Genomic DNA, 27,895 nt, shown 5'->3' with positions numbered 1-27,895 from the left:
GTGTCGGTGAAGTGTATATTTTTATGATTGATTCTAACCGTACCAAGAGAGTCTTTCAGAGAAGCTGTAATCCTACAGTTATGAGCACAAACATCCCTTGTGTTTTTCAAAAGTTTTGTGTATTTTATTTGTTTAATGTGAAACTGAACAAATCTGTGAACACTGCTCGATTTAAAACTCGGTCCAACTGTCTTTTAAAAACCAGCCTTGGAATTCAAAATATTCAAACAATGTAGGCTGCGGTCAGTATGATTTCACTGGCCGCGATAACCGTTATCGCATAAGTTATCGTTTGTCGTTTTACGTACAGGTGAATAGTTTTTAAACCACATTCACATTTTTATTGCATACCGTGGGGCGTTTCTGTGGTTAGTCTTGCTTGTACTTATTTTTGAACTACTTTTCACTTTACCAAGAATGTTATATCTAAGATAGCAATGAACTTTGTCGAAATGGAAGAACGTAGTAGGCGTTAGAAGCCCTCTGCTTGTTGATCTGCATTCTGAATACTTTATCTTACTCTTTCTTTTGATTTGAAAGCGATATATTCAAACAAATCTTATTTGTAAATTTGTTTGTTGTCGTGTGTTTAGGTTTGTTTCTAGAAAACGTGACTTATATCTTCACATTTCATCTTTTGCATAAACGTCTGGCGAATTTATTATCAGAAAATGCGAATATTTGTGTAATTTAAATACCACATAAGTAATTTTCAGTTTCTGTTTTCGTCGTTACCACGGACTTGTTTATAATTCGTTTAAATTTGCTCAATTAGTTGAGAGCTGGTCGGTTCATTTATCTTTTTCTTTCGAATGAAACTCTTAAAGTACGTTTGGAATAAATATAGCCCCCACAGTATAGGTTAGCATCGTTTATTTTAAGCTGTTACCCTTCGGCAAGGTTAATCCAAACATGACTAACGGTTGACTAATGGTGAAATTTGTCTAAAACTCGCTCCCGATGCGGAAGGAAAATTGCGTGCCAATATCGCTAAAACATGTACGTCGGCATTTTATCATTTAATCTTTATTATCAATGTTCGTCCATCGGACGTCGATATAGTCTACTTGGAGATACACCGCTAGCAGATAATTTTCTAAACAACATTTATATCGTACGACGCTGTCGACATGCTGTTTTTCGGTCTGCGGCGGCTGGTGATCACTTATCTTATTTTGCGTTATTTTTATTTTGTCATTTTTATCAAACCGTCGGTCCGAGAACTGGATTAAAAATCACTAGGCCCGCTGCTGTTGGGTAAGATTCTGTTGGATTAACCGGTCCCGATTGGACCCGGTGGCTTCCTTTCCGGTGGATTGTGAGGCCTCTGTTTGTCGGCGGCGTTGGCGGGCGGCGTCAGCGTTGACCGTGAATTCGTCCAAAAAGTTGTTACCTACCGTAAACTGACCGTTCAGGTGAACGTACGGGCCGAAGATTTCTGTCGGTGCGGGAGATAAGCGCAGCGAAAGGGGTTTACGTCACACGGTTTGGGGGGGTTTTCTTGTTGGCGTTTCCTACTTACGGTTAAATGCGGGCCATTGGGGAAGGTCCGGTGCCGTCGGGACACCGTCGGTAATGAATGAACCCCACAGGTCGACCATCTTCTTCGCCATGGCGGTGTCCGGTTCGTTCAGCTGAGCGGCCGATGGCGGGTAGGGGAAGAGATAAAGCAAATCGTTCGTATGATGGACACCGCCGTCGAACGGAATTTGTCGGACGTCCTGATCGTACCCGAACCGGGTGTGCTCGCCCCGGTAATCGAACGAGTAGACAAATGTCTGATTAGGTGTGTGTCTGCTGTTGTACTGTGCCATCCGGAGGACACCGGATTTCATCAAGTGCATCCCACAAAGCTAAGAAAAAGGAAAAAACCAAAGATGCATCCAAATATGGTGAGATGTTTCCTTTCGTCACCAAAAGCCACCTTACATCGATTAATCCCGGAATCATCTTTATGATATCCCCATTTGCAGCCGCTTCCATGTCGAGCATACTTTTCACCGCCAGCGGTGTTACGGAGCAGGACACTTCCACCGTACCGAGGATTCGCTGAATCTCTTCGATCACGTCGAATCGCAGGAAGTCCTTCTTGTCGTGCAGCTTCAGTGCCGTTAGAATGGTAAACACGTCCACGAGGGCAAATGTTCCTTCGTCCTTTACGACTCCCGTTAGCATGGGAATGTTTTTTCGCCCTCCACCAGCCTTCATCACCTGATAGGGTGTCGCCGGGAACAGCTGCGATGGTCCACCGATGGTCATGCGACCGCCAGTGTTGTTGATTCCATTCGGGAGCCCTTGCCACTGCGTACATTCAGATATGAGTGGATTAGCTACCGATCGATCAGATGGATTAATCTACACTTCCCCGACTTACGTTGTGCTGCATGAACGCCTTCAGTAACGAGTACGTGTCCAGCTCGACGAGGAACTGTTCGACCTGCTCGAGTGGAGCCTTCGGATCGAATCCAGCTCGGCGTGCAATATCCCGTGCGTTACGCTCACCGTTATGATCGAACTGCCAGCTACCGAAAGGGCCACCGGACTGTAGAATGACCCGCTGGAAGTAGAACTCCTTCAGGGCCGGGCTGAACAGTAACGACGATAAAATGCCCGCACCGGCCGACTGCCCGACGGCGGTCACCTGCGTCGGATCTCCACCGAAATGTTCGATATTCTTCTGGACCCACTCGAACGCCAGCAGTACGTCCATGATGGCCGCATTGCCGGGAATGGTTTCCGTCTTGGTGGAAAGGAACCCGAGCGCACCGAGCCGATATTGAGGCACCACCAGAACGATATCCTTTTCCAGCAGGTACTCCGGTGGATGTTGGGCCGCACTGCCACTGTAGAAACCACCACCGTGGATGTACACCGCCACCGGTCGCTTGACCGTGGTGTCCTTCGTGTACACGCAAAGGCTGATGCAATCTTCCAGCTCCGGTCCCAGCCGGTCCTTGGGGAGTTTCTTCAGATCGCCATAGCAGGGTGCTTCCCGGCCACGAACCGACACGTCCTGGACGCCATCCCAAGGCTGCACGGGAACCGGAGCCCGAAAGCGGTTCTTACCGACCGGTGGATCGGCGTAGCGTACGTTGAGGTATTGCTGCACCGGAGCGCCTGTCCAGGCCGTCCGAGTGTACGATCCCTTCAGTTTTCCCAACCCAGGAAGATGCACAATTGGGTCCGCTTCGGTGGAAAAGCGCTGTGTAAAAGGTGCCATCCTTGCACACAAGCACCTCGGCTCGTGGCGTACGATAGGAAGGGCACGGAAAAAGCGAAACATGTTGCAAACACTCGTTAAAATTCAAAACCAAAATTCACTGAATTTGTTTTATCACTTCCGAAGCTCACTGGTTAGTTAGATGGACAATTTATTTAACCAAATTTAAATTCACACTTTTATCCACACTTCAGGAGGGTTCGTTTTCGCACCTTTTCCGATGGTCTGGTATACTTTTTTTCCCTCTGGCAAGGTTGTTTCCACTACTCCCAGTGTCTGGGCCACAACTAAACGGGCAGCCGTTGGGGAGGATGGTTTTAGCTGACCGTTTGTGTTTGCCCAAGTCGTACGACGTTAAGGTCTTAGTTTCTTATCGGCAAGACGCTACAGCGAAATAAACTACAAGACACCAACCCCAAAGGGCAGTTTGTCGTGAGACTACAGGAAAGCTAAACAGTGGCAAGATGTCACCCCTTTTGAGTGTTGGTGAACTGATGACTTAAAACAGGGGTCGGCATACATTTTCTAAAAAGGGCCAGATGGTTAAAAGAAAACCGAAAGCGCCGGCTGAATACCTTAAACGAAGACTTGACGATTCTAAATAGTGAAGTTTCATAACAGTGGTAAAAGATAAAATATTGGACATGTTATCATTAAACTGTTTTGAACATTTTCATACTTATTTTCTTTTATTTTTTTTTTCAACATATAACAGAAATACCTGGTTCAACAGAAATACCTCGGGTTTTGTGTATGAAGCGTTAAAATTTTCCCACGGGCCAGATAACATCAGTTGGCGGGACCGACTTTGCCGACCCCTGATTTAAAGTAAAACAAAAAACATCGCTTGCATCGCTCGTTTCCATGTGTTTACAAAACATCGCATTTACTAAAACAAAAAAAAAATAACAAAGTAGATAGGAAAGGACAAGTAAATCGGACGTGGCTAGCAAATCGTTTGTTTCACCTCTGCCCGAATGGTCCGGAATTATCAAGGTAACGTAACATATCTTCTTCGTCGCGCGCGAATGGATCATCGGGGGTGTGATTTTATTTTCCGATACCCAGTTCCGATTCGCAATAACCGGCTTAGGAAGGATTTACCTATTTTGTTTTTCCAACAACTGGCCCCCGTCTGGTTGGCAAGCTTATCTAGGCGGAATGCATTTCGTGGCCGCGCATCAGTTCTTTTCGTCGGTGGCGTTTTACGTGACGACGGAAGGTTTAGTGCACGGCGCATGTTTCTTCATTTTTGGCACACTTTTATTTATCTTAATCTTGTGCTTATGATGTGACTCAGCGTCTGCGGTTGGCATATGGCCAGACGGGAGGATTTTTGAGTTGATTTTATGTGATTGATGATTGGTATGTTGTATTTACACGCCGAAACCAGAGGAATTTTGTATGCAAAACGGGTTCTCTTTATTATATAGTTAATTTTTGTTAAATTTTATCTTATACACACATCGCCACAAAGACTTAAGAGCAAACCAAATATTTAAAGAATCAGTTGTCTTTGTTTGTTGTACATCTTTTATCTTTGTGTAACATACTAATATAAAAAGTATAAAAATCGGTTGGTTTCACAATTTTAGCAAACTTTTTCTTTCAATACAGTCTAGTGTTCCAACAACGATTACTAGCTTGTGAGTTAAGCGAATAAGCATTTAAATAATTGATCGTAAACCAAAACAAACAAACGAAAGTAGTTTAAATTAAATGTCTTTCAATTTCCGACGTAAGCGTATGTGAGATAAGAGGTTAATGATAAGTTTATTATAAATCAACATGGACAGCAGAATATCCTACGATCGTAAATATTCACACTTATCAGCTTAATCGAAAGTTCAATAAAGATAAATTTAGTTTATATGTTAGATAAAACGCGATGCATTTACGTTACAGTCATTGGGTGTTGCACCTCGTTGTACAAACAAACAACGGGCTGTAGAAATGGTTCTTCAGGAGTTCGGTTTGATTCCTATGCCATGCAGTTCGCATGCCATACAGTTCGCACCTTTTCCGGTCTGGTATACTTTTTCCCCTCTGGGAAGGTTGTGTCCACTTGAACACTCCCAGTGTCTGGGCCACAGCTAAACGGGCAGCCGTTGGGGAGGATGGTTTTAGCTAACGTTTTGTGTTTGCCCAAGTCGTATGACGTTGAGGTCTTAGTTTCTTATCGGCAAGACGTTGCAGGAAAGTTAAACAGTGGCATGATGTCACCTCTTTTGAGTGTTGTTGAACTGATGTCATTAAACACGGATCGGCATACATTTCCTAGAAAGGGCCAGATGATTAAAAGGAAATCGAAAGCGCGGGCCGAATACCTTATACGATGACTTGATGATGATACCTTAAACGATGTTTTCAAAGTTAAATGGAGTTTCGTCTTTCTAAATAAAAAAAAAAAATCATTTTCAAACATTTCAGGCAATCGGTTTTCGAAACCCATTGTTTCATTTATTTCAGCAGTTAAAACACTTATTTCTTTCCAAGATACAAACACGATAGTTCGTTATATCATTTTTTGTCATTGCCATTCTGCTTGATCCTTTATTTTATTTTTCCAATTCGACCTTTCCACGTAGTGAATTAACTGTTCAATCATTTACGTTAAGTTTAGTCATCCAGTTCAGCCTTATAGTAGTGCAGCGGCTCATTGTTGGCCAACCGCTCCCGGATGCGATCGCAACGCTTGTTTGCCACCTGCTTCTCCTTCGGGCAGGCCAGTGCCATCTGGCGCCACATGCAGTAGCCAAAGTTGGACGCTTCCGCATTGCATTGGCCAGCCTCCCGCGGACTCTTGGCCGTCTTCTCCCGGGCTTCCTTGACGCACGTCTTGATGTGGCCATCGATCAGCGGCTGCTGCCATTCGTCGGCGGCAAAGTTTACCTTAACGAACTCGTGCAGCTTCGGCTCGAGCAGACTGCCGGAGTCGTCAACGATTTCCTTCTTGCGTCCAAGACACTCCATGGCGCAGATCACTTCCATTTTGGTCTTGTTCAGGCGCTCGCAGGAGAACATATCCACCGGCTCGTAAGCTGTGTACATCGGTCGGATAGAAATGCATCACGTCAGTGGTTTTGAAGGTTCCTGAATGACGTTGTATATCCCGTTCTATACTCACTTCCTTCGGCCTTGTTCTTGTTGCGCACCTCCGTAAAGCACTGCTTCTTGATCTCGTGGATCTTTTCCATGTTCTCTCCGTTAGCATCGTTGCAGCACTTGTAGCGACGCTTGCACTTGTCGTCCGTCGAGTCACCTGATGGCGATCGGCGGAATCGGCCCATCAGTGTTGCTTCCTCCGAGCCATCCAACATATCCTCCAGCAACAGCTCATCTGCTCGCGGAAAGGAGAAACAAAAACACAATGCAAACCGTTAAGACAAACAACTTGCACCGTCCACTGTTCCTGAGCGCCTTACTGTAGAACGAATCCTTGAAGTCGTAGGCCACCACAAAACCGACGCAGCTGATGAACAACACTAGCTTCAGCATGATGATTAAGGATTATTTTCTTGCACCACTTGAGATATTACGGAGAGTTCTTGGCCGTTCTGGGGCCGGACACGATTCTGAATCGCCAAACCGTGCTGGACCCACTATTTATACCCGTTTCGAAAGGGAAAAAATAAGGAATAAATAGGTGTCGGTGTGTATTTGCAGTTCCCATTCGCATTCCCGGCGTTCTCGATCCTCATTCGATCTTGATATGCTGGTGTAGGTGATTCTGAACTGGTTAGTTACACGAAACCGGCTTTAAGATCTTGAATCGTCTTTATTTTGATTTGTTCTTAAAGATCGCACTCGTTTTTTGTTTGGTTTTCATCAAATTGACCATATAACAGATTTAATCGCCGGATTTATGTTGTTGCTGTTACAATTATTACGTTCAACAAGACAGAGTTTAACAGGACAAATTGCACAAGTCATACGCAATTTAAGAAACGTATAATTAAGTAAGAAATATTAGAGATTAGAAAATATTGTGAAATTCCAAAGCAAGACCAAGTAATAAATTTACTTGCAAAATTTCATTTTGTTTTCGTCTTATGCAATTTTGCCGGCTAGTCACAAACATCTACACCTATACCGTGTGTCTACATGCTCCATTCTTTCGCTATGGATACTTATCCTGGGCCGTCGCGGGCCAAAGATGACTGATGATTGATGGGCTTAAGATCAGGCGCTCGAGATTGATCTAAAGCTGCTTCGATGTGTTTCTATGACCGGGCGTTTCCTCGGTCGACGATCGGGAATCTTCTGGATTTTGTTGTACTGCAAAGCTGGCAGAAGAAAACGAAAACTAACAACAAATTCCCCATGTCTGATTCTAGAATAATGTTGCCAATATTTGTATGTTGCCCTTCCAGTTTCCAGTTCGTCGCCTATGTCGGGCCCCAATGGGCATCGGATTGCTCGGGTCAATGATCCAACATGATGATATGTCGAATTGGAACGGTTTTGTGTATGTTTACCTTACGATAGACGAAAACGTGAAGGTGGTAAATAAATAACTGAACCATCAAGACGAAGGCGCGTGTACGAAACTGATCTCTACCCATTTTTTTTTGGAGTAACAACAACCGGTTTTGTGTTGTTGGGCCACAAACGGTTCAATGACAGAATCAATGTTAATTTAAAATTTCAACAGCTGCAAGCTTCACGGAGAAAGCCTCAGTTTCGTAATGATTCACCTACAATCGACGATGAACCGTTTGATCTTATGTCGGAAGTCATGTGCATGTGTTCCGGTAGTTGGAAGTTAATTTCCACCATGGTTCTAGACAATGGTGAGAAAAGCACCCCCGTTGGGGATATTAAAATGTACGATGCACAATTTTCCTCACCGACGAGGGCGACAATGACAATGTGTAAGATCGTTGACGATCATCTCAAGATGATGTCTTTAAACGTACGCTTCTGGGTTCGAGAGAGGTATAAAAGCGTTCGGTTCGAGCGACAAACTTCACAATCCTCCCGTGGTTTAGTGTAAAAATGGGTAAAGTATTGCTTGTCGTCAGCTTGATGGTGGTCGTCGCTGCCGCAGGACGATTCGATCGTTCCATTTCCGCACCCAGAACTCGCCGCCACGCGCCAATGCGCTGTTGCAACGATGGGTTCGATAAATCCGAAGTGCACGCCAAGTTTGCCGAAATTAAGGAGGGTTGTGTGACCGAACTTGGCCTGGCGGAAGTGCCTCGTAAGTAACATTGCTGTGTACTATTTTGTGCAGAGAGAGATCTCATAAACAATTATCATTTGTCTCCGCAGACGAGGAGCTGTTCAAGAACCGTGAAAATCTCCACTGCATAACCGAGTGTATCGCCAAGAAGGAGGGCATAGCGGATGAGACCGGGGCGTTGTTACACACCGATCTGGCCAGCGCGGTCGAGCAGCACATGAGCAGCGTGGAGTGGAAGGTACCACTGGTGGCCGGCTTCGTGAAGCAGTGCTTCGATCAGGTCGACGAAAAGCACAGTGGTTTTGCGCCGACTGACGAAGCTAAATGTAACCCGGAAGGGTTCGAGTTTGTGGTTTGCCTGTGGCGTCAGTTTACGCTGTCCTGCCCGGAGGAATTCCGCGACGATTCGGAGCAGTGTATCGAACTGCGCGAAAAGCTTACCAACAACGAAAGCTTAGACGAGTTGGAAAGCGATGTCGATGCGGCGGAGTAAAGCACAGCATTGGCCGAAAATGGGTTTATGAGTTCGACAAACGCCTGAAAATCACTTGATTAATAGCATTGTACATTATGCGTATAATAAAATAACCAAAGATCACCCCGCATTTCGAATTGTTTACGTTATTTTTATTTTTGCTACACTATTATTGAAATTATTTGTTTGTTAGCAACAATAATTTGAAATGTGAATATCTTTACACAAAACTTAATAACTAATTTATTAAAAAAAATAATTTTAACTTACTCATGTGATTGGAAAGGATTTAATACTGTATTGCTTAATTATGCTTTAAATTCAACTCTTTATTTTGGCAGTAAACTCAGTCAAATAAAAAGATATTAGATTAGATTCGATTTGCGTACATGAATTTGAGCAATTAATCAAAAATACTAACTTTAACACGTTGCGTACCAAGTGTTTTTTTAGTACAATTTTTTAAAATAAAATTTGTTCATACCATTTATTAAACCGACGATTTTTGAAGGCCAAGTAAAACCTTAGCTTACCAAATAGATTATTTTTAATATAACTATAAATTTTATGTTGCATTTTCATTTATGTATGGGTCAAAAACTTTTTAGAACGAGAACTGCTGTCACCCATATTTGGGTGACGCGGTACGGAACGTGTTAATTCGATTACCATATTTTATTGGAATTATCGAATCATGATGAATTTCAAATGTATGGTTTAAATCCCCGAATATACAGATTACAAAGCAATAAAAAACGTCTTTAATCTCCTTTCATGGTTTATTTAAATTCGTTGTTTTCTCTTTTTGCTTTAGTTCGTGATATTTTTCTGTCTTCAAATTATTTCGAGTTTCATCCTTTTTTTTGTTTTGTTTTCATTACTTACCTATAGTTTTACGTTCCATTTTGTTCAATTTTGTATCCTACTTACACGAATTCTTTATCAATGAAACTACCACGCTATAATGTACGAGGAATATAAATGATTTTATTTCGGTAATCGAATGATCGAAAATACCTGTGAACATCGTTCCGAGGTAATATTATTGACACACTAAAAATGATTACAATGGATTGTAGTGGTAGATGGTGATGTATACGTTCATGCAGCATGTTGGTTTGATTCCAAGAACTGCTGTCTGAACGATTCGTATGACATTTGCGACTGTAAGAGAGAGAAAAAATAGCACAATATGGAAATGTTTAATGTTTTTCACTATATAAAAACCTACAGGAGAGAGCTAGGAAAACAGTTCAGTGTAGAAAAAGGAAAAACAAACCATGTACAAAGTGACACTCGGACGGAAGCGTGATAAAAGAAGCGACAAATGTATAAAACCAAAAAAACAATACAGTACGATTAGTGTAGTACGAAATTACGATAGTAAATCAAGGAGAGAGAAATCAAAATGCGCTTTTCAATTGGTAGTGTTAGCTAGTGTTATGTTATAATTTTGTAAATGTTATGCCATAATTTTTTGGAATGTGTTTTCGGTGTCGTTTTTGATTTCCTCCGCACCAGAAGGAAAACCGATTCAAGCAACGGTCATCAAGACACCATAAATAAACCATGCACCAGGGGTTAACGAAGCGCGGCGTTAACGGCGACTAACCTCCCAGAAGCCATCGTCCCAGGATGGGAACAGACGTTTGAAGCTTCTCGGTTCGGCTCCCTGCTTGAGGATCACGATCGGAACCGTGTCCTCCGTGCGCTCGGACGGATCCGTGCGAATGTACTGGCGTGCCATGTCGATGGACTTGCTGCGCTCCTCCTCGGTGGCACCGTTTCCGATCCAGCAGTAGATCTCATCCCCTCCGTCCAGTACCATCACGTCATCTACGTTGAGATCCTGGAAGGAGGAAAGTTCGTTTAGCGAATTGATTGTAATATGACCGCATGCCAACTTACATCCTGCTCGAAGTGAGGGACCTCCTCGACGCGCAGCTTCTTGTTGTACAGAATGCGGCAGTGGAACAGCCGGGCCGACAAGAACGGAGTACCCGGAGGATCGAGCTCACGATCGTACTCATCCTTGCCTCCGAGAGCATCCCAGAATTCGGCCGGTTCCGATTCTTCCTCCACGCCGACAACGTTCGAGTCCGATGCGAGGGCAGCCACCACATTGGCGGCCATATCTTTCTCGAGATCGGACGCACCAACTCCGTGCCAAACGAAGGCCGTCTCCCGCGTCTTCACAATGAACACATCGTCCGATGCAAGCGAACTAGCCTTCGGCGCAAGTTCCTCGGCCCGGACATCGTCGGCACAGGTGCCTCGAACGCGGAACAGCCGCGTACTTTCCTCGGCCGCCTTATCGTAGTCCCCGAGGAAGGTAACCATACGGCCCTTGAACAGCTTCATGAAGTGGCGTGGTTCGTTACCTTGGGCCACACGCACCAAGATTGCCTTGCCGTCCATTTCGTCGTCCATGCGGACGGCGTGTATCGCCGATGCGCCCTTCTCCTGCGTGGAGGATGTCTTACCCTGCCAGAAGTAGACGATGTATCCGCTGCCACCGGCTCGGATCGTGTACTCGTACCGCACCAGGTAGGAATCGCCGGCGTGGAACATACCGTACGCCTCCGGCTCCACCGCGACGAGGTCGACGTTTTGGACGCGCCAGATTTCGATCGTTCCCTGACCATTGTCCGGCATAAAGCCGAGCGCACGGCCACCATTCTTCTTGAACGTATGCAACACCTCGGGGTCGAACTCAGCATCGTCGTCCGTTTCGTCGCCACTGCCCATAGCCGTTTTAATCAGCTGAGCATGCGTCATACCCTTATCGCGCCAGCTAGCGAAGAACTGCTTGAAGTCGGTCGTTTCACCGTCCTCAACCACCCGATGGACGGCCGTGTGAACGGGGTAGCCCTTGTCGGCGATGAACTTCTGTGCCTTTGACATCGCCTGCGAACGCTCTTGGCCGGTGGCACCCTTGCCGATCCACACGTAGATGCTGCCTGCTCCGGTATCGAGGATGTAGCAGTCCTGCTAAAGGAATGAATGTGTGAAATTGAACCCATCGACTATCAGAAGTACAGTGTTCTCCCGTGTACGTACATTGGAGTCCAGCATGGTCTGCTTCAGAGGGCGCTCACCGATGGCAGTGACTTCCATCGATCCACTGGCGTCTGACACGTGGTAGAGTGTGATGGCACTACAATCCGAGCGCTCGTACGCTTCATCACTTTCCGATTCTTCTGCTACAGCATCCGGGGAACCTTCTCCGAGGACGTCGAAGAACTCCTGCTGCTCCGAGGAGCTTGCAAATTCATCTACAAAGTTACAGCGAATAGTTTGATGTTATTTAGAATTAAATTAGCTCACAGAGACACGACAGCAATCATACCCAAAATGTGTACACGAGCCCGTCCCGCATGATCCTGATCGCGGATCTGTCCCGCCGCACTGATGGCCTTTATCTTCTCGACCCGCTTTGCGCCACTTCCAACGTACACGTAGATATCGTGGCCACCGTCCAGTATGAAGCAGTCACCCTTGTTCATCGAGCTGACCGTCAGAGGTACCTGGCGCACACGCACGTTCTTGGCACCCTTCACCTGGAACAGGCGCTTCTCGCCGGCCGCGTTCGTTTCGACCTCGTTGAAACCACTCTTGACGCCGCCGGCCGCATAGCGCACGCCTCCCGGGAAGTAGCTCAGGAACAGCGAACTCTCGTGGTCCTGTACCTCGCGGTGCTGCACCGGGGCACCGTTGTGGCGATCGTCGATCTGCACGGTCAGGATCGCGGCCGATCCAGCCTCATCCTGGGTAGTTTCCAGCCCGAGCCAGAAGTGTACATCCCACGAGAGGACTCCACTCTTGGACGCTTTAGTCTGGGGACGTTAAAAGGATAGTGTTGATCATTTAGGTTTTTAAAGAACATGATCTTGGATATATAAAATGCATGTACAATAATGCCTAGGATTAGTCGTAGTCTGCTGTTCTAGTCTAATAAACTAGGTAATCTTAACCAATCTGACTTCTAAGAGTCCTTTAAAAAGGTGTTTAAAACTAGTACTTAAGGAATGAAAGTTCTGGTTTTTGACAAAGTGTTGATAATCCATTGTTTTACATAAAAAATGGTTTTTAATAAAATTATCAATTTTTCACAGTGTTTCCAGCAAACACCTTTACAATTTAGTGGTGCGAAAAGTTTAAAACACTTTCTATTGAATGTCTTGTTCAGTGTACTTTAGAAAAAAAAGCGTAGTCGTTCATTTGATAGATAACGAGTAGCGAACATTGGGGCAAGATACATCGTTGGGGTTGAATGCCCTCACAGTTTTTATGATAAATAATGGAATTTTAAAATATATTTATGAGCTAATGAAAATTATTCATCAGCTTTAAAAAGTGTTGAAATGAGATATATTAGTTAAGACAACTTGATAAATCTTGCATTCCGGTTGTGTAACTAAAAACAGAAACACGCTCTGCATTAGTATAAATATTAGGCAAAACATTCGAGCTATCCGAACTTATCACTTTTGTTTCTATTTATACTGTATACACGAATAACAAATGATTCATTTTCGCAAACTTATATTGACTCATAGGCAGGAAACTGTTGCAAAATTTGTAGCAAAAGGAATTTTCATTTGGTGATTGAAACAAATTTAGCTAAATTTTGTTTAAAAGAGTTCAACTCGTTATGGGAATATAAAAAAAGTTCAAAAAACATCGAATCGCGATGAATTGTTCTAATTAAATAACTGTTGACGTGATTTCTTCTGCCATATGGTTTGGAGCATTTGGGCTTAGAATGTTAAATGACGCATTGTAAAGAGTGTATTTCCAATCTTTGCTTTCTATTAATGTTTTTTTTGTTATGTTTTGGGAATGAAATAGAGGTCAGGATTAATTTGTGCAAATTTGGGGTAATGTCCGTCAAAGGACTGTAAGAAATTGATATTTTTCGCTAATGCGGTGTATAATGCCTCATTCTACCTTACTTGTTAACAAGCATACTTACATTCAGTACGATGTACGAGTCACCAGTGTAGAATTTTCCATACTCCTTCACTGGCACCGGAACGGGCTCGAAGTTCTGAAACGATATAATTTGATGAGTCGCGCAGTGTATGCGTGCTACGCATGTACGGAATGACTCAATGTCATAACGCAACAGAAAGCTATAAAAATTCAAAGAAATATGCGGTAGTGATTTCCGAAACCGAAAACTGTTTTTCCCACTCAGTTAAAACTACCGTTTCGCGGACTAGCGGACCGTAACGGTTGGCGTTCGTCTCGGAGTGTCGTTTTTTCCCATGACTCACACCCAAGGTCGGATGCATTGGATCGTACGATGATAGTTGGTTGCCCTATCTAACTCCAAGCCCCCATAGAAGATCATTTTATACAGTCTTTACATTGAGTCAGCGCGTTGCGTTTTAACCCACCATCCCAAGAGAGGGTTGCTGGATCAGGCCGTGCTCGTTAGCGACTATCTGAACGTTCCACGAAGTTTGTGTTATTAAGCGGACATTTTTCCCCCATTGCCGCAAATACAGAATTTAAATGGAATGCCGCGAGTAAACAGATGGTTGTGCAAAAAAAGGCACGTTTATTGCATACATATTTACTCCCCCGAATTTCTAAAGTTTACATTAAGGTCGGTTTCGGCTGGTTAAAAACACACCACGACCTCGGCTTCGTATTTTGGGGGGTTTTTGCTCGATTAAAGATCGTCAAATTGCGCACATTGACTTGCATTAGCGTTTGTTTTTTTCCGACCGAGTGAGTACTACAAACATACAATTGATTCGATATGGTGGTTCTTATCTTATCTCATGACTCTTTGGGGACGCTGTATGAGTAGGCTGGCGTTTCAGGGACCGTTTGCTGATTAATGCCAGCTATTGGTGAACAACGTGCACAGGGTTCTCTGTTAGGTCATTTTAATTGGCGAAGCAAAAAAAAAAGAAGAAACAGTTGAAAAAAGGCAATAAGTTTCGGTACTTCTTCAAAGTGTGATTTATTTTCCCTCCCGCGAGTTAATTTAAAGTCAACGAAAACGCCGACATAAACATTCCGTTGGTTTAGCAAAACATCTGGCTTCGAGACGGTTTGGTTCCAGGGAAGCGCAAGATGGATGGGGTTTCTATTTTTGAACCTGAACGCTGAACTGTCTGATTTTGAACGCCCGAGGGAAACCATTTAGCAGCATTGTATTAACATTCGATGGTTCTATATTGTTCGAATGGTTTAGTCACGTAGTGATAATTATAACCGAAACACGAACAAATGCAATCGATAACATCGTGCTGCCTTTATGAGACAGTATTATTTACACCTTTGGTTGGATTAGATAAAGTGCGGTCTGGAACTGGTCCATTAGGGAGCGACTGTATCGGCCTATCAAAACCGGTATATCGGTGTTGGGTGTTCAAACTGCGTTGATTTTTATAATGTTCAACTATAGCTACCACTGTAGCTTAGCATTAATCTATCCACCTCGTAATAGTCACATGAACAAATGGCCACACCGAGACGCAGGCCATTAAAACTGGCAGCGTCAAGCAGGCGCGTCAAGTCTCTTGGGAGTTTCTTTTTTTCCCGGCGTGGCCTCCGCATATACAGATCTATATAGCATCCAGCGGACCATAACGAGCGTACGGAAATCGATTTTTAGTCTCGAAAAAAATTATATAAAAATCACTCAACCACACACACCAAGCTACGAAGTTCTTCAAATTGCACAATCATACCACCAGCACGTCACAAACATTGGTTAGGCCAAAAGGGTTACCAAAAAGCAATCCGACAATTTTTTGGCTTGCATCTCCATTGTCTTCCGTAGGTTGAAACCTGTTTTCTCACGAAGGTGGAATCTTCCTTTTGGTTCACTGCGTTTCACCCAACGACGCGAAATTTAGCTTCTTCACTGCGATATTCACCTCAATCCGCCACAACTCCAGGCCCTTGCTGGTGCCGGCATTGTCGAACGCTGGATGCATGGTTGTTGCTTTCTTAGGCACTTTCGAAACCGACGGTTACGCTGGGTTTAAGGCTGTACGCACTGTACTTGTTCCCCGTGTTATCGCTAAGGCCACTTGAATGACGCCGCAAAACTAAGCGTCACTGCGTTGGTGTTGTCCCACGGAACGGCTTCCCGAAGGCACTGTTAATGGCATCCGCAGCACGCGACCTCTAACGCGGAACTGTAACGCTCGAACCGTTGGTGGCCGGCATTTGTAGCGACTGTTTATCTGTCGTCGTTGAACCGCCTCGCCGTCGGTGGAGGCCGGCTTCGCTCCCGGTAGAGCAGCGGGACGGAATCTCGCGTGTCTCGCGGCCCGCAGTTTTTCGGGGGGTAACACGTAAAAACAGAGAGTCTCATTGAGCTTGAACTTGGTTCCGTTGGGGGGGCCCAAGTCGGACACGTGGGCGCTGGGAGGGCTGGAGAAACGGGTTGAGGTGGATGCGGCACATAACCGAGTCTTGCATCACAACTGCGAGCGAGAGAACGGGGGGAGTTTCGAAGCCAAGAGAGTTGAAGATGAGTCATGGTTGATGGAGAGAAAAATTCACACCATTATTTACAGTGATGGGCGGAAAAGATGCCAGATCCACTTGTAGTGTTATTTTTAATGTTTTGTTTAGTTTAAGATATCTAAAAATTTGCTCCTCTTTTGTTATGCCCTTAGGGAAGCATAATATTTAAAATGTTATTATTTTATCTTTCTTTGCACAGTAGTACTTTGTACTAGAACTAAATAATGAAATGAAACCGATTTAAAATATTGCTCACATTAAATACAATAATGTCATACATTACAACGGAGAATAAAGATTTAAACAATTTCCAGTGAAAAAAGCTCCAATATTCGTAATAACAATTTTTTGTACTTTAGAATTATATTTACTCATCAATCGGCCTAAAATATATATATTTAACTACGATGTCGAGCAGTAAACGTTGTTGTTAGAACAATGTCTAAAATTTCAAGCCTGAAACTCAAAATAGTTTGTCGAAATAATATGAAATAAATCTCGGTACGGGAGACGATCACGTGCCTCAATAAATAAACGATAACCATGCCATATGGAAACAGCTGTAATCTGTTTTCCTTGTATGGAATCGATAAACAAGAAACAACAATCGATTTAAACCAAACCACGCCGTAGATAAGCGACATATCATTATACTAATAGAACTATGATAACGGGCGATAATTCAAACTGAGTTCCACGAATAAAACATAATTTCATGTACAGTTCCAAATTTTAATGAAATTTCGGTATACAAGGAGAAACAGACTCAGAAATCAATCAGAGTTCTATGTTACTATTAGTAAGGGTATGGAACCCAATCGGAAAAAATGGTATTTTGAAATTTAATTTTGTTCATTTTCATTTTGTTTCTGAAATCCAAACGTAAATTTAAGAAAACAATTTGCGTTACCGCGAATACAAAGTGATTTTATTTCTTTTACTCAAGCGTTGTTTTCCTTTTTCTCACTCTTTTTTCTTTTTCTGCCTTGGTCACAATCTAAACTAAACTATATGTTTTTAACTTTCATATTGTTTGTTTCAGAAACGAAACTAAGGGCTCAATATCCGCCTTTCAGTGATGAAATATACCAAATCTGCAGCATACACACAAAAAAAGCCGTTGATGATTTACATTAAAAATTTCTGTTTTGTTCAAATTGTTAACCGCTGATTTTGGAAACTGTTATTTCGTCTTTATCCCTATATGAAATATAACATATTTGTAGTAAATATTACATTTAAAATGAAAAAAGAATGATGAGTACACTGGATGAAAAAAACACGTGGAATTTGAGTTACAAAGGCGTCGATGTAAGCAACAACCGTTTATTCATGTTGATGATTGTGATAAGAGACTTATAAAATCAATTGAAGACTTATTTCTCGTAATGCCACCTGGAACTTTAAGGTCTTTATAGGGCACTTCTAATAGACTGCAGGGCATTTTTAAATAGGTGCCAATACAGCTCGCCGGTAGGCATACAGGTTCAATTAAATTATGACATTTCCTTGGCTTGGGGCAATGTACAACAACCTAATGAGATGATAATTGAACCATTTACGGAATATTTTGCCAGCATCGTGCACCGGATGTGGCGTATCGTTTAATTAAAGCATAACAAACAACAGCCCATGCAGTTTGTATCAACTAAGTTATGCGGCTTTGAAAAATTGAAGGTTTTCACTACCCTTTTTTGTGTTTGTTATTTTCTATAATAGTATAAATATTTTATATTGTTTTAGTGATGTTGAATTTTATTTAGCTTTCGAAAGTAATATAAACCCCATTGGTTTTCTAGCAAAATATAAACGAAGAAAAAGATCAGGATCAATAGAAAAGGATTGTGTCCTTATGTTAGGTGACGCGGGAAGAAAACAAATCGTGTTAAACTTTGAATCAACAATTTTACATTTATTGTTCATGTCATTTTTAGTGTTAACATTTTAAATCTTGAAGATCTTACACCAAGCGCGACTGGGTCGATCCAGGGTTGCGCCAGGTTTGGAAGAAGTGCTTGAACGGAGCCGTCTCGCCGTTCTGGACCAACCGTTCGACTGGAGTCCAGGCCGGATACTTCTTCGAGCCGATGAACTCCTGTGCCTTAACGAACGCTTGAGTTTTCTCCTGCTGCGTGGATCCTTTGCCGATCCACACGTAGAGACCGCTACCAGTGTCCAGAATGTACGAATCCTCCGGCTTGAGCGATTCCTGCTTCAGCGGTTTCTCGTTGATCGGTTCCACGGCCAGCTTTCCCTTCGCGTCCGTCACCCGGTAGAGCGTCACACGGGCAGCATCTGTCTTCTCGAAGGCAGCATCGGCCGGAGCGGTCGATTGATCGGGCACCAGCGATGGCGATCCGGATCCGAGCACGGTGAAAAAGTTCTCCTGATCGGTGAGCGTGGAAAACTCATCGATAATGTGCACCTTCGAGCGACCGGCATGATCCTGATCGCGCACTTCGTTAGCGAAGTTGATCGCCTTCAGCTTCTCAACACGGCCCGCCGTCGGGCCGACGTACACGTAGATCTCGCGGCCCGCATCGAGAATGAAGCAGTCGCCCTTGTTCATGGCCGACACAGCCAGCTCCACCTGGCGGACGCGGATGTTCTTCGTACCCTTGATCTGGAACAGGCGTTTCGCGCCCGGATCGTTGGTGGTGACGTGCTTGAAGCCGGTGGCGACGCCACCCTCCAGATAGCGCACCGTTCCCTTGAAGTAGCTGACGAAGAGGTCCGACTCGGCACCTTCGACTTCGCGGTGCTGCACCGGCACTCCGTTCAGCAAATCGTCCAGCTGGACAGCGTAGATCGCCGCCGAACCGGCCTCATCCTGAGTAGTTTTCGTACCCAACCAGAAGTGAATATCGTACGACTTTACTTTGTTCTTGTCCTCCTTGGTCTGGTGATTTAAAACCATAATACAAAAACAGAATTATTTCTTCTTCCAGTTAATAGTTAAAGCCTCTTTGACATCGTTTAATACTCACGTTCAGCACCACGTACGAGTCACCGTTGTAGAACTCTCCATGTTTCGGCTTCGGCACGGCTACGGGTTGAAAGTTCTCGATACGCCACACCTCAACACCGACCGTTTTTCCCGCATCTTTGAACGCCGGAATGTTCAACTTCTTTCCCGGGCCACTGGCCGTCGTCGCAGCCAGACTGACGGCGACCAAAGCCGACAGCACCAACGAGCTGATCAACCAGCGAGACATTCTACAAACGAAAGCAGACGAGAGTTATTTTGCTGATCGTCTGATCTTATTGGGTTTTTATATTTGTTTGTCGAATCGTATGCAGCACTGCAGGAGATAGTTTTTCAAGAAGCGACCGTGGATTTTGTTACACGTTTCTCAAGCGGCATCGCACGGTGTCATCGATGTCACGGTTATCAGTTGGGCCTCAGCACAGGCCGTTGATTTACTTCGTCGATGACCTTTCTAGCCCTCTAGCGAAGATAGGCGAACCAATGTGCGACCGTGACCGAGTCGGTGCGCTCAAGGTTGAATGTGTAAAAGTTTATTTTTCTACATAAACTTGATCGTAAATTTCGGAATCGAAATAAGGATGTATTTCACGCTTTGCTACAACACAACCGACACCGTGTTTGCACTTCCCAACAATCACTCTTTCGTTTCCCATATCGTACAACCGGTCGGTTATTCTTACCTGTTATAGTTTAGGAGCAAACTTCACCGATGTGTACCGTCCAGTAGCGACTCCGTGAACGTTCTGCCGGTTCGATGGAGACGATCGTTTATATTCATCTATCTTCTCCGTTGGCGCTTTGTGGTGGAACCAACACATCGATCAATGCCGGACGATGCGGCCAGCGTCTCGCGATCGTAGGAAAAAAACATCAAAGATTACGCTCCTTACGTAGCAAATCCTACAGATCTTCTTACCGCCGACCGAACGCGTGCATCAGTCATCGCTATTGACGGCCGCAATTCACACAAAGTGAACACTTACACTCCGGAGCGGACCGGACAGCGGATCATGTGTGATCGTGAGAAGTACATTCAATTGCGCACTCGTTGGGGCTTTGCTAGTGACAACCCGATCTACTAAAATGCAGGGCTTCGCAATCTTTACTTATTGATAATAATCAATGTTTTTATTCAACATAGACATGCAGATAAATGATAAAATTGAAAAAGTTGTTTAAGTATTATTTGTAGCAATGTTTCGTAATGGGGTAAATATTTATTAAAATGTAGTAATTTCGCGTTAGCTTAGAGGATTCATGAGTCGATATGATATTTTAAACAATACCGTTTGGTACTAAAAGATCTTTGTTATTATCTAGTGGTAACATAAAATCAAGAACACGATTATTACAAATGTATTCCGGCATCTGCTGAAGCGGTTGATTGGTCGGGCACCAGCGACGGCGATCCCGATCCGAGCACGGTAAAAAAGTTCTCCTGATCGGTGAGCGTGGAAAACTCATCGAGAATGTGCACCTTCGAGCGACCGGTATGATCCTGATCGCGCACTTGGTTAGCGAAGATGATCGCCTTCAGCTTCTCCACACAGCTCGCCGTCGGTCCAACGTACATGTAGATCTCACGGTCCGCTTCGAGAATGAAACAGTCGCCCTTGTTCATGGCCGACACAGCCAGCTCCATCTGGCGGACGCGAATGTTCTTCGTACCCTTGATCTGGAACAGGCGCTTCGCACCCGGATCGTTGGTGGTGACGTGCTTGAAGCCGCTGGCGACGCTTCCCTCCAGATAGCGAACAGTTCCCTTGAAGTAGCTAAAGAAAAGATCCGACTCGGCATCTTCAACTTCGCGGTGCTGCACCGGCACTCCGTTCAGCATATTGCCCAGCTTGTCGGCGAAGTACTGCGCCGTGAAGGCCTCATCCTCAGTAGTCTTCGTGCCCAACCAGAAGTGAATATCGTAAGACTTTACTTTGTTCTTGCCCTCCTTGGTCTGATGATTCAAAACAAAAATTAAAAAAAAATCAAAATTATTTATTATATCAGTTTCCAAAGAAAGCTTTTTCTACATCGTTCAATACTCACGTTCATCACCACGTAACAGTCGCCGTTGTAAAACTCTCCATGTTTTGGCTTCGGCACGGTTACGGGTTGAAAGTTTTCGATACGCCACACCTCAACACCGACCGTTTTTCCGGCATCTTTGAACGCCGCTTTGATGCTTCCAGGTTCAATGAATATCGATGTAGCCAGGCTGACGGCGACCAAAGTCGACAGCACCGACGAGATGATCAACCAGCGAGACATTCTACAAATGAAAGCGGACGTTGGTTATGCTGATCGTCCGTTCTTATAGGGATTTTATATTGGTGTTTCAAATTGGATGCAGCCGAGTCGGAGATAGTTTTTCAGTGGATTTTGTTATGTGTTTCTCAAGCGGCAACACGGTGTCATTGATGTCACGGCCTGTGATCAGTGTGCCTCAGCACAGGCCGTTGATTTACTTCGTCGATGGCCTCGCCAGCCTTCTAGCAAAGATAGGCGAACCAATGTGCGACCGTGACCGAGTTGGTGCCCTCAAGGTTGGATGTGTAAAAGTTTATTTTTCTACATTAACTGGGTCAAAATAAGGATGTATTTCACGCTTTGTTACAACACAACGGATACAGTGCTTGCAATTCCGAACATTTTTTTTTTAATTTCCCACAACGTACAATCATTCAGTTATTCTTACGATTTAATAAACGATAATAAAACGACACTGTTTTATACAAAACATGTATTGTTGTCGTTTAATACAAAAATGTCAAAATGTCAAAAAATATTTATGTTTAATTAGGAACAAGATGCAGCTTTTATCCAGTGATATACTAAAACCAAGAAAACATTTGTTGCAAATGTAGCACAAAAAAAGAAATGTGTGAAAGAGTGTTTTATGTGATCAGTTCAATTTGATATTTTAAGAAATGATATCGAACAATGAATGTTATTGTTTTGCACTTATTATTCAAAACATGCATGATAATGCACTGCGAAATTTAGTACAGTTTTTGAGTTGAGTTGAGCATTCACTTTGTTATAGTGTGTGAAATTCCAAGCTGATGAATTTCATTTTATGTTTTGAATTATCAGACTCCGGCGTAAAGTATTTTTGCTTTACTCATTCTTTATACAGCCTTGCCGAATACTGATTGAATCGTTTGTACAAAAATATAAAAATCAAGTACGATACTTTCCATGTGGACATATGTTTTTCGTGCATGATTATTGTGGTGAGGAATCAAACGAGTAGTTTTAATCGTGTGCAAATGCAAAGCTATGGTGCAGATGATTTACTGTAGTATTCGCCGAATTGTTTACTGCTTTCTACCAAACAGGGAAATCCACATGGGAAGCCGTTGAACGCCACCGTCAGACGAACAAACAAATCGATCGAGTTCCAACCGGTCAAAACATAAAACAAACGGCTGATGGAGCAGCTGCTTTTGCTTATCGCTTAACGTGCCTTTGATTTACTTGTGTTTGATGACGGCTTTGGACTTTCATAGTACGTAAGCAGCATTCCTTTTGCATGAGCACAGTTTTGGTCGTGCAATTTAAACATAAAACATTATTTGAAAAGTATCCCAGCACGTGTTATTACATCGACCGCATGAAACCGTATCCTTTCTTAACACTGCGCATGATCCTGGTTGAAATGTTTCATCCCCACCAAAAGAAAACGTCCATCCCCACCCAAAACCGCGCAACAAGGACATTTTCCTCAACCGGTTATCGAGGGGAAAAACTTAACGAAACAGAATTTCCCTCACAATCCTGCCGTGTGAAAGGATTTTTCTCACCGCTCACAATAAAAAAAAACCAGATGCAAAAAATCGGGCGAACTTATCCTGGACACAAACCTTGAGGTGGGCGAAAAAGAGGATAACAATCCGCGCAGCAAAGGGAGAGAGAGTGCAGTGGTGTCCTTAGGGAGCACATGTTTGTATTTTGCGTCTGGCACGTTACTTTTTCGCAAGGGGGTTTGCCTTACAAAGGGTCCTTTCAGATTCGTCCCCTGTTCGGGAAAAAGGCGACCCCTCATTGTTGTTTATTATCAAGGGTTCCTTAAACCAAGGGTTGAGGAACGAAACGGCATTTGATTCCCGGTTCTAAAAGGATCCTCCGGTTTGCGTTTCCCAGCGCGCGCGAACGAGACAGTAATAGGAAAATCTTCCTTCCGTAAAAGTAATGGACAATTGTATGTTTGTGTGCGAGCCTTTCGGAGGGAGAGATAGAGAGAGTTATGTCGAGAGCGGGCGAAAAGCGGACCCGATCCCAGCACGTATATCGTAGCAAGCTGTGGCAGGACATTCGAACGAGCCTTTCGGTAACCATCGGTTGGCAGGATCGAGAGACAAAGAGAGAGAAAGAGAGAGAAACTCGCCCGTTTGCTTATCCCAGGATGCCCATTACTTGGCGGTTCGTATTCGTCCGTGTCCGTTGTTGATGCTGCTGGCGATGGTAGTGTGACAGGTGGTGGTGGTGGCGAGCCTTCCTGGCTCTCGTTATGTGTGTGTATGTGTGTGTCGACGTGTGTATACAATAGGGCGAAGCTGCTGCGAAGCTAAGCGTGTGATGCTCCGAGAGAGGGAAGATTAGTCGGAGCTGGATGTTTCATAACATTGGGTCGGTTGCGTTTTGTCACCAAAAGCCAGTAGGGCACATCCTTTCGCAGTGCGTCCCGTACGTGTGTGAATCGGGACACGGGGCGAAGACCGTTTTTCCCGTTCGGGGGGATTTTTTTTTCTATCCCGAGGGAGGTGAAAAATCGACGCGTCGAGGAGCAGTGTGTGTGTGCGTGTGTGTGTCTGATTAAAAAAAAAACATTAACAACCTTAGCAACCATCGTGAAGGACCGTTTCCGTGTAAGCTCGTGATTGAATTGCGTGCCAAATGTGGTGAATTTTCCATCCTGCCAACCAAGAAAGTACCTTCTAAGAAATAGGATCCTTCCTGTGTCGCGCGTGTGTGTGTGAATGTGATTTTATTCGAAACCAAAAATATAAAATCTAGGACCTCAGTTTTAACTTCCGGGAGTTTAATCGCATTGCCAAACCCTGTACTAAAGCACTTTAAGGTTGGTTGGTCCTTTCGGTCCCCGGGAAGCGACGAACGCTCAACTTCTTGGTGTAGGCGTGTCCTATTGGTGCCCGTTTTCCGTGTGCCCCACGGGTCAAGCGAAAGGTCGACCCCGGGAAGGATAGGCACACAAGTTTAATCGGGTGGACGGGCGTAGTTCTTTTTTCGGTTTGCCAGCAACCACACGTTAGTTGCTGTTTTTTTCGTTGCCTCCAGCAAAGTGTACACAACCACACCCTAGTGGCCGATGTGCACGGGAACTAGTTCGCATCCACTAATCGAACACACACTATCGGTTCACTGAACCGGAAAGCTGACAAATTGGACTCTCGGTGATCGGTTGCGAGGCTCGTCGCAGCCTACTGAGGACGCGAACGTTGCAACGAGGTGCGGGTAATGTGATACACGGTCCGGTGGACATGCGTGGCCCAATTTTTGCGACACCTTCCGCATCAGAACTTCCGGCAGCAACAATCTGAACGGCGACGGCTCACGAACGTGCAATCTGAACGCACCAGTTGGTCGGGACTCGCCTGTTTGAGATTCCTGTCGCAAACCAGCGACCAGGGACTGCCAGGGAGTGGTCCTGGTGGACTCGTAGAATCCGGAACTCGGCGTGCGGGAGTGAAGAAGAATGCCGACAAGCGGAACAAAAAGGCAAACGGACCAGAACTGCGGACAATCAAAGTAGCTCGCAAAAAAAAAAAAAAACAACTAGCCCTCTGAGATATAGCTGGGAGGCACAAATTCTGAGGAGCAAAAAGGAAAAACCTCTTGAGTCCGACGCCCTTTTTCCCAGCCCACCTTCCCCTGCTAAGTGCGGCGAACGAAAGCTGAAAGAGGTTTGTATTTATTACATTCTTTAAATACCATCCACTCTCATTGGCCAGATACCGACCCATATCGCAAGGACCATCGTAGGAACCTTTCCACACATTCTTTCCCCCCGCATCCAAACTCGCACCCGTCTAAGGAGGTAGTCATGAATTATTTATATCGCAACATTACCGCGTTTCCAGTTTCCGCCCGCGGTGGGTAGTTATCCTTTTGTGCCTCCTCCGGGACGGCTCCAAAGTCCTGCGGCTTCCGTGTCGGTTGGGTGTGTCCGGTTTGGGGGGGGAGGGAAAGTCGTCGAAGAAAAACCTTTCCGTTTGTTTTTTGCACCTTACCCACCGGACTGGTCGCGTCCCGGGAGGCAGACGCATAAGGAAGGAACTCTCCAACTCCAGGCCGAAGCTCCCCAAAATAGCTTAGTTTGCATTCCTTTTCTGCGGCCAAGCGGGTGTGTGTGTGTGGGTTGCTGTTTCGGATGTTTTCCACTGTTATTTATTTTGTTTGCAGCTTTGTTCTTTTTCTTCTCTCTCTCTTCTCGAGTTTGGTTATTATGACGATGGCACCCGTGAAATGTAAACAGTGAAAGTAAGAGTCCAAGATCGAAATCGCACGCGAACTGCGGCGGACGGTGAGAATTTATACCGTGTCACGCCCTAAATTGAAATTCACCGCCCAAGCCCCGGGGGCGAGGCCGGGTCCACGAATGCCATTCCATCGACACTTCCGTGTGCGCGAGGGGGGGGGACTTCCGGTGGTAGAGGTGGCTGGGCTTAAAGCAAATACGGAAGTCAGTCCTCCGGTGTGTCGAAAATAATGCCGCAGGACGCAGGACGAAAGAAGAACAGCCAGGCGCAAGACAGATGTGACATTGATATTGAGATTTGCGGAAATTTTATTGACTGATTTTTGGCTCGTTCCTGGCGGCATCTGATTTGGGGTTTCTTGTCGTTATATTTTTCTTTCTTTTCGCCCCTCATTCAAGGCATTCACCGGGTTGCTTGGGATTCTTTCCTCTTTTTCTTTTTTGGTCACCTTTTTTCCGATTTCGGCTGCTCGCAGCAATTCTTCAAAGGAGCTTTTCTCACCGATTTGGGATGGCGCAATGGTTTTTTTCCCCCTCACTTCTTGTCTCCTTCCTCCTTCAATCCACGGATGAAAGTGATGGTGATAAAAGCTCCGTACATGACTGCCGAACTCAGGCGCAGACATCAGCGCTGATGGTGCGGCTTAACGCTACGAAGGTGGCAGCTTGTCAGGCGCATTCTTTCGGCGGAGGGGGGGATATTTGATTTCTTCAGGCGTGTCCTGCTGAATTCGCTGGAACGCGTTTCAATTTCCGCGAAAAACCGTTCCGCTCCACTTGACACCCCGCTCGTTTGTTGCTGCCTGTCTGTCCTGACCGGAACGTCTGCCGTTTACCTGTGCTCCCTTAGGGAGTTCCCTGTCCTGTTCTACCTCTTCAGACCATCGATATCTCTTGCGGCCTGTTCGGGCACAACCAGGTCCCAGGCCGCGAGATCGATGCCTACGGGTTCGGGAAATCAATATACATGGAAATAAATAAATTCGATTTATGGTTGGAATAAATTTCCAATGAATAGCAAACTAAAGTCACCGCTGCGCGAGCCGTTTATGACTTTTTGGAGGCGCCAGGCGCGATTTGGCGCGCGATGACGTTAGCGACAGAAAATTGGACCGTCACGGAGCTGTTGACAAAGTGCTCGAGTGTCGAGAATTTGGCGCTGCCTCGGCTCTGTGTCCTGTACCCTTACGCCTGCAGGTTCAGTATGTGCCAGTCGAGGTTCTTGGAATCACCAAGACACGACTTCCAAGGAGAAGAAAGTATCGCAAACAACGGTCCGCGTACTTATCGATTCGTTCCGATAAGGTGCGTTTATTGGTTTCCAAAATTTACATGCACACGATCAAAGGTCCCGTGGATGGGTTCCGTGTCTATTTCCGAAACCTTTGAGGACAAATTGATAGTTGAACTGAGTAGAGGGAGAGGGGGGGGGGGGGGGGGGGGATTATATAGGCAAAACAGTATCATCAAGCTTAACTGAGGTGAAGCGTTCCGATTTATTTAATTATAGAAACGTCCCTTGTAAGACTTTGTAACAAAGAACCCTTTTATCCTTGAAGCGCATAGAATCTCAAGAAAGGTTTTAGTTCAATCTTGACTTGATAACATGTAGACAAGTTTCTATTCGTAAACATATTTTCCACAATTCAAAAAACATATTTTTTATTGAGAAATAAGTCGATTGGTTTCAACAAAGCGAGTCCATAAGTTCATACGCATTATTCATTTTTACGTCAAATTGTTAAATATTTTATAGCGTGAGTTATTTTGGGGTGAAGTAAGCTAACGTATCTGGGAAGTCTTTTTGCTGTTTGCTTTCAGTTTCCCTGTATTTTTGTTTATTTATTCCTGATATTGCACTTAGTGTTTTACAATACCGTAAACTTTCCCTTGTAATTTTCTTATGTTTGTATTTATTACTCACTCCTGCTATTGCGTGTCGTTCTATGAACTTTCTTAATGTGCATGCAAAACAAAATACCCTGTATGGGTATTTAGAAAGATTGTTATTTTGTGAACGGCTCAAGGACGCA

The 27,895-nt window shown here is 44.6% G+C and overlaps 6 protein-coding genes across 6 annotated transcripts; 1 reads left to right on the top strand and 5 right to left on the bottom strand.

Annotated features, from left to right (window-relative positions):
* Positions 1–1,238: 1,238 nt before the first annotated feature.
* Positions 1,239–3,220, bottom strand: LOC131285380 (glutactin-like). The gene is made up of 4 exons (XM_058314233.1): positions 2,375–3,220; positions 1,930–2,301; positions 1,523–1,853; positions 1,239–1,438 (listed from the first exon to the last, which is right to left on the bottom strand). The coding sequence occupies exons 1-4, from the start codon at positions 3,218–3,220 to the stop codon at positions 1,239–1,241; spliced, it is 1,749 nt and encodes a 582-aa protein (XP_058170216.1).
* Positions 3,221–5,839: 2,619 nt separating this feature from the next.
* LOC131290038 (uncharacterized) lies at positions 5,840–6,718 on the bottom strand. The gene is made up of 3 exons (XM_058319419.1): positions 6,646–6,718; positions 6,348–6,560; positions 5,840–6,261 (listed from the first exon to the last, which is right to left on the bottom strand). The coding sequence occupies exons 1-3, from the start codon at positions 6,716–6,718 to the stop codon at positions 5,840–5,842; spliced, it is 708 nt and encodes a 235-aa protein (XP_058175402.1).
* A 1,500-nt stretch (positions 6,719–8,218) lies between these two features.
* Positions 8,219–8,898, top strand: LOC131286866 (uncharacterized). The gene is made up of 2 exons (XM_058315872.1): positions 8,219–8,423; positions 8,495–8,898. The coding sequence occupies exons 1-2, from the start codon at positions 8,219–8,221 to the stop codon at positions 8,896–8,898; spliced, it is 609 nt and encodes a 202-aa protein (XP_058171855.1).
* Positions 8,899–9,981: 1,083 nt separating this feature from the next.
* On the bottom strand, positions 9,982–15,839 carry LOC131286340 (gelsolin-like). Its single transcript, XM_058315279.1, has 7 exons — positions 15,780–15,839; positions 13,856–13,930; positions 12,230–12,716; positions 11,941–12,155; positions 10,789–11,871; positions 10,493–10,729; positions 9,982–10,044 (listed from the first exon to the last, which is right to left on the bottom strand). The coding sequence occupies exons 1-7, from the start codon at positions 15,837–15,839 to the stop codon at positions 9,982–9,984; spliced, it is 2,220 nt and encodes a 739-aa protein (XP_058171262.1).
* Positions 15,840–18,318: 2,479 nt separating this feature from the next.
* On the bottom strand, positions 18,319–19,592 carry LOC131286630 (gelsolin-like). Its single transcript, XM_058315612.1, has 2 exons — positions 19,365–19,592; positions 18,319–19,276 (listed from the first exon to the last, which is right to left on the bottom strand). The coding sequence occupies exons 1-2, from the start codon at positions 19,590–19,592 to the stop codon at positions 18,338–18,340; spliced, it is 1,167 nt and encodes a 388-aa protein (XP_058171595.1). The 3' UTR covers positions 18,319–18,337.
* A 1,122-nt stretch (positions 19,593–20,714) lies between these two features.
* On the bottom strand, positions 20,715–21,631 carry LOC131285379 (gelsolin-like). The gene is made up of 2 exons (XM_058314232.1): positions 21,410–21,631; positions 20,715–21,317 (listed from the first exon to the last, which is right to left on the bottom strand). Exons 1-2 carry the CDS (start codon positions 21,629–21,631, stop codon positions 20,715–20,717), a joined length of 825 nt encoding a protein of 274 aa, XP_058170215.1.
* Between the last annotated feature and the right edge of the window lie 6,264 nt (positions 21,632–27,895).

The sequence above is a fragment of the Anopheles ziemanni genome, chromosome 3, assembly GCF_943734765.1.
Source record: "Anopheles ziemanni chromosome 3, idAnoZiCoDA_A2_x.2, whole genome shotgun sequence".
Taxonomy (NCBI): domain Eukaryota; kingdom Metazoa; phylum Arthropoda; class Insecta; order Diptera; family Culicidae; genus Anopheles; species Anopheles ziemanni.
Note: the sequence above shows the minus strand (reverse complement) of the source record. Positions and strands in the feature narration are given on the sequence as shown.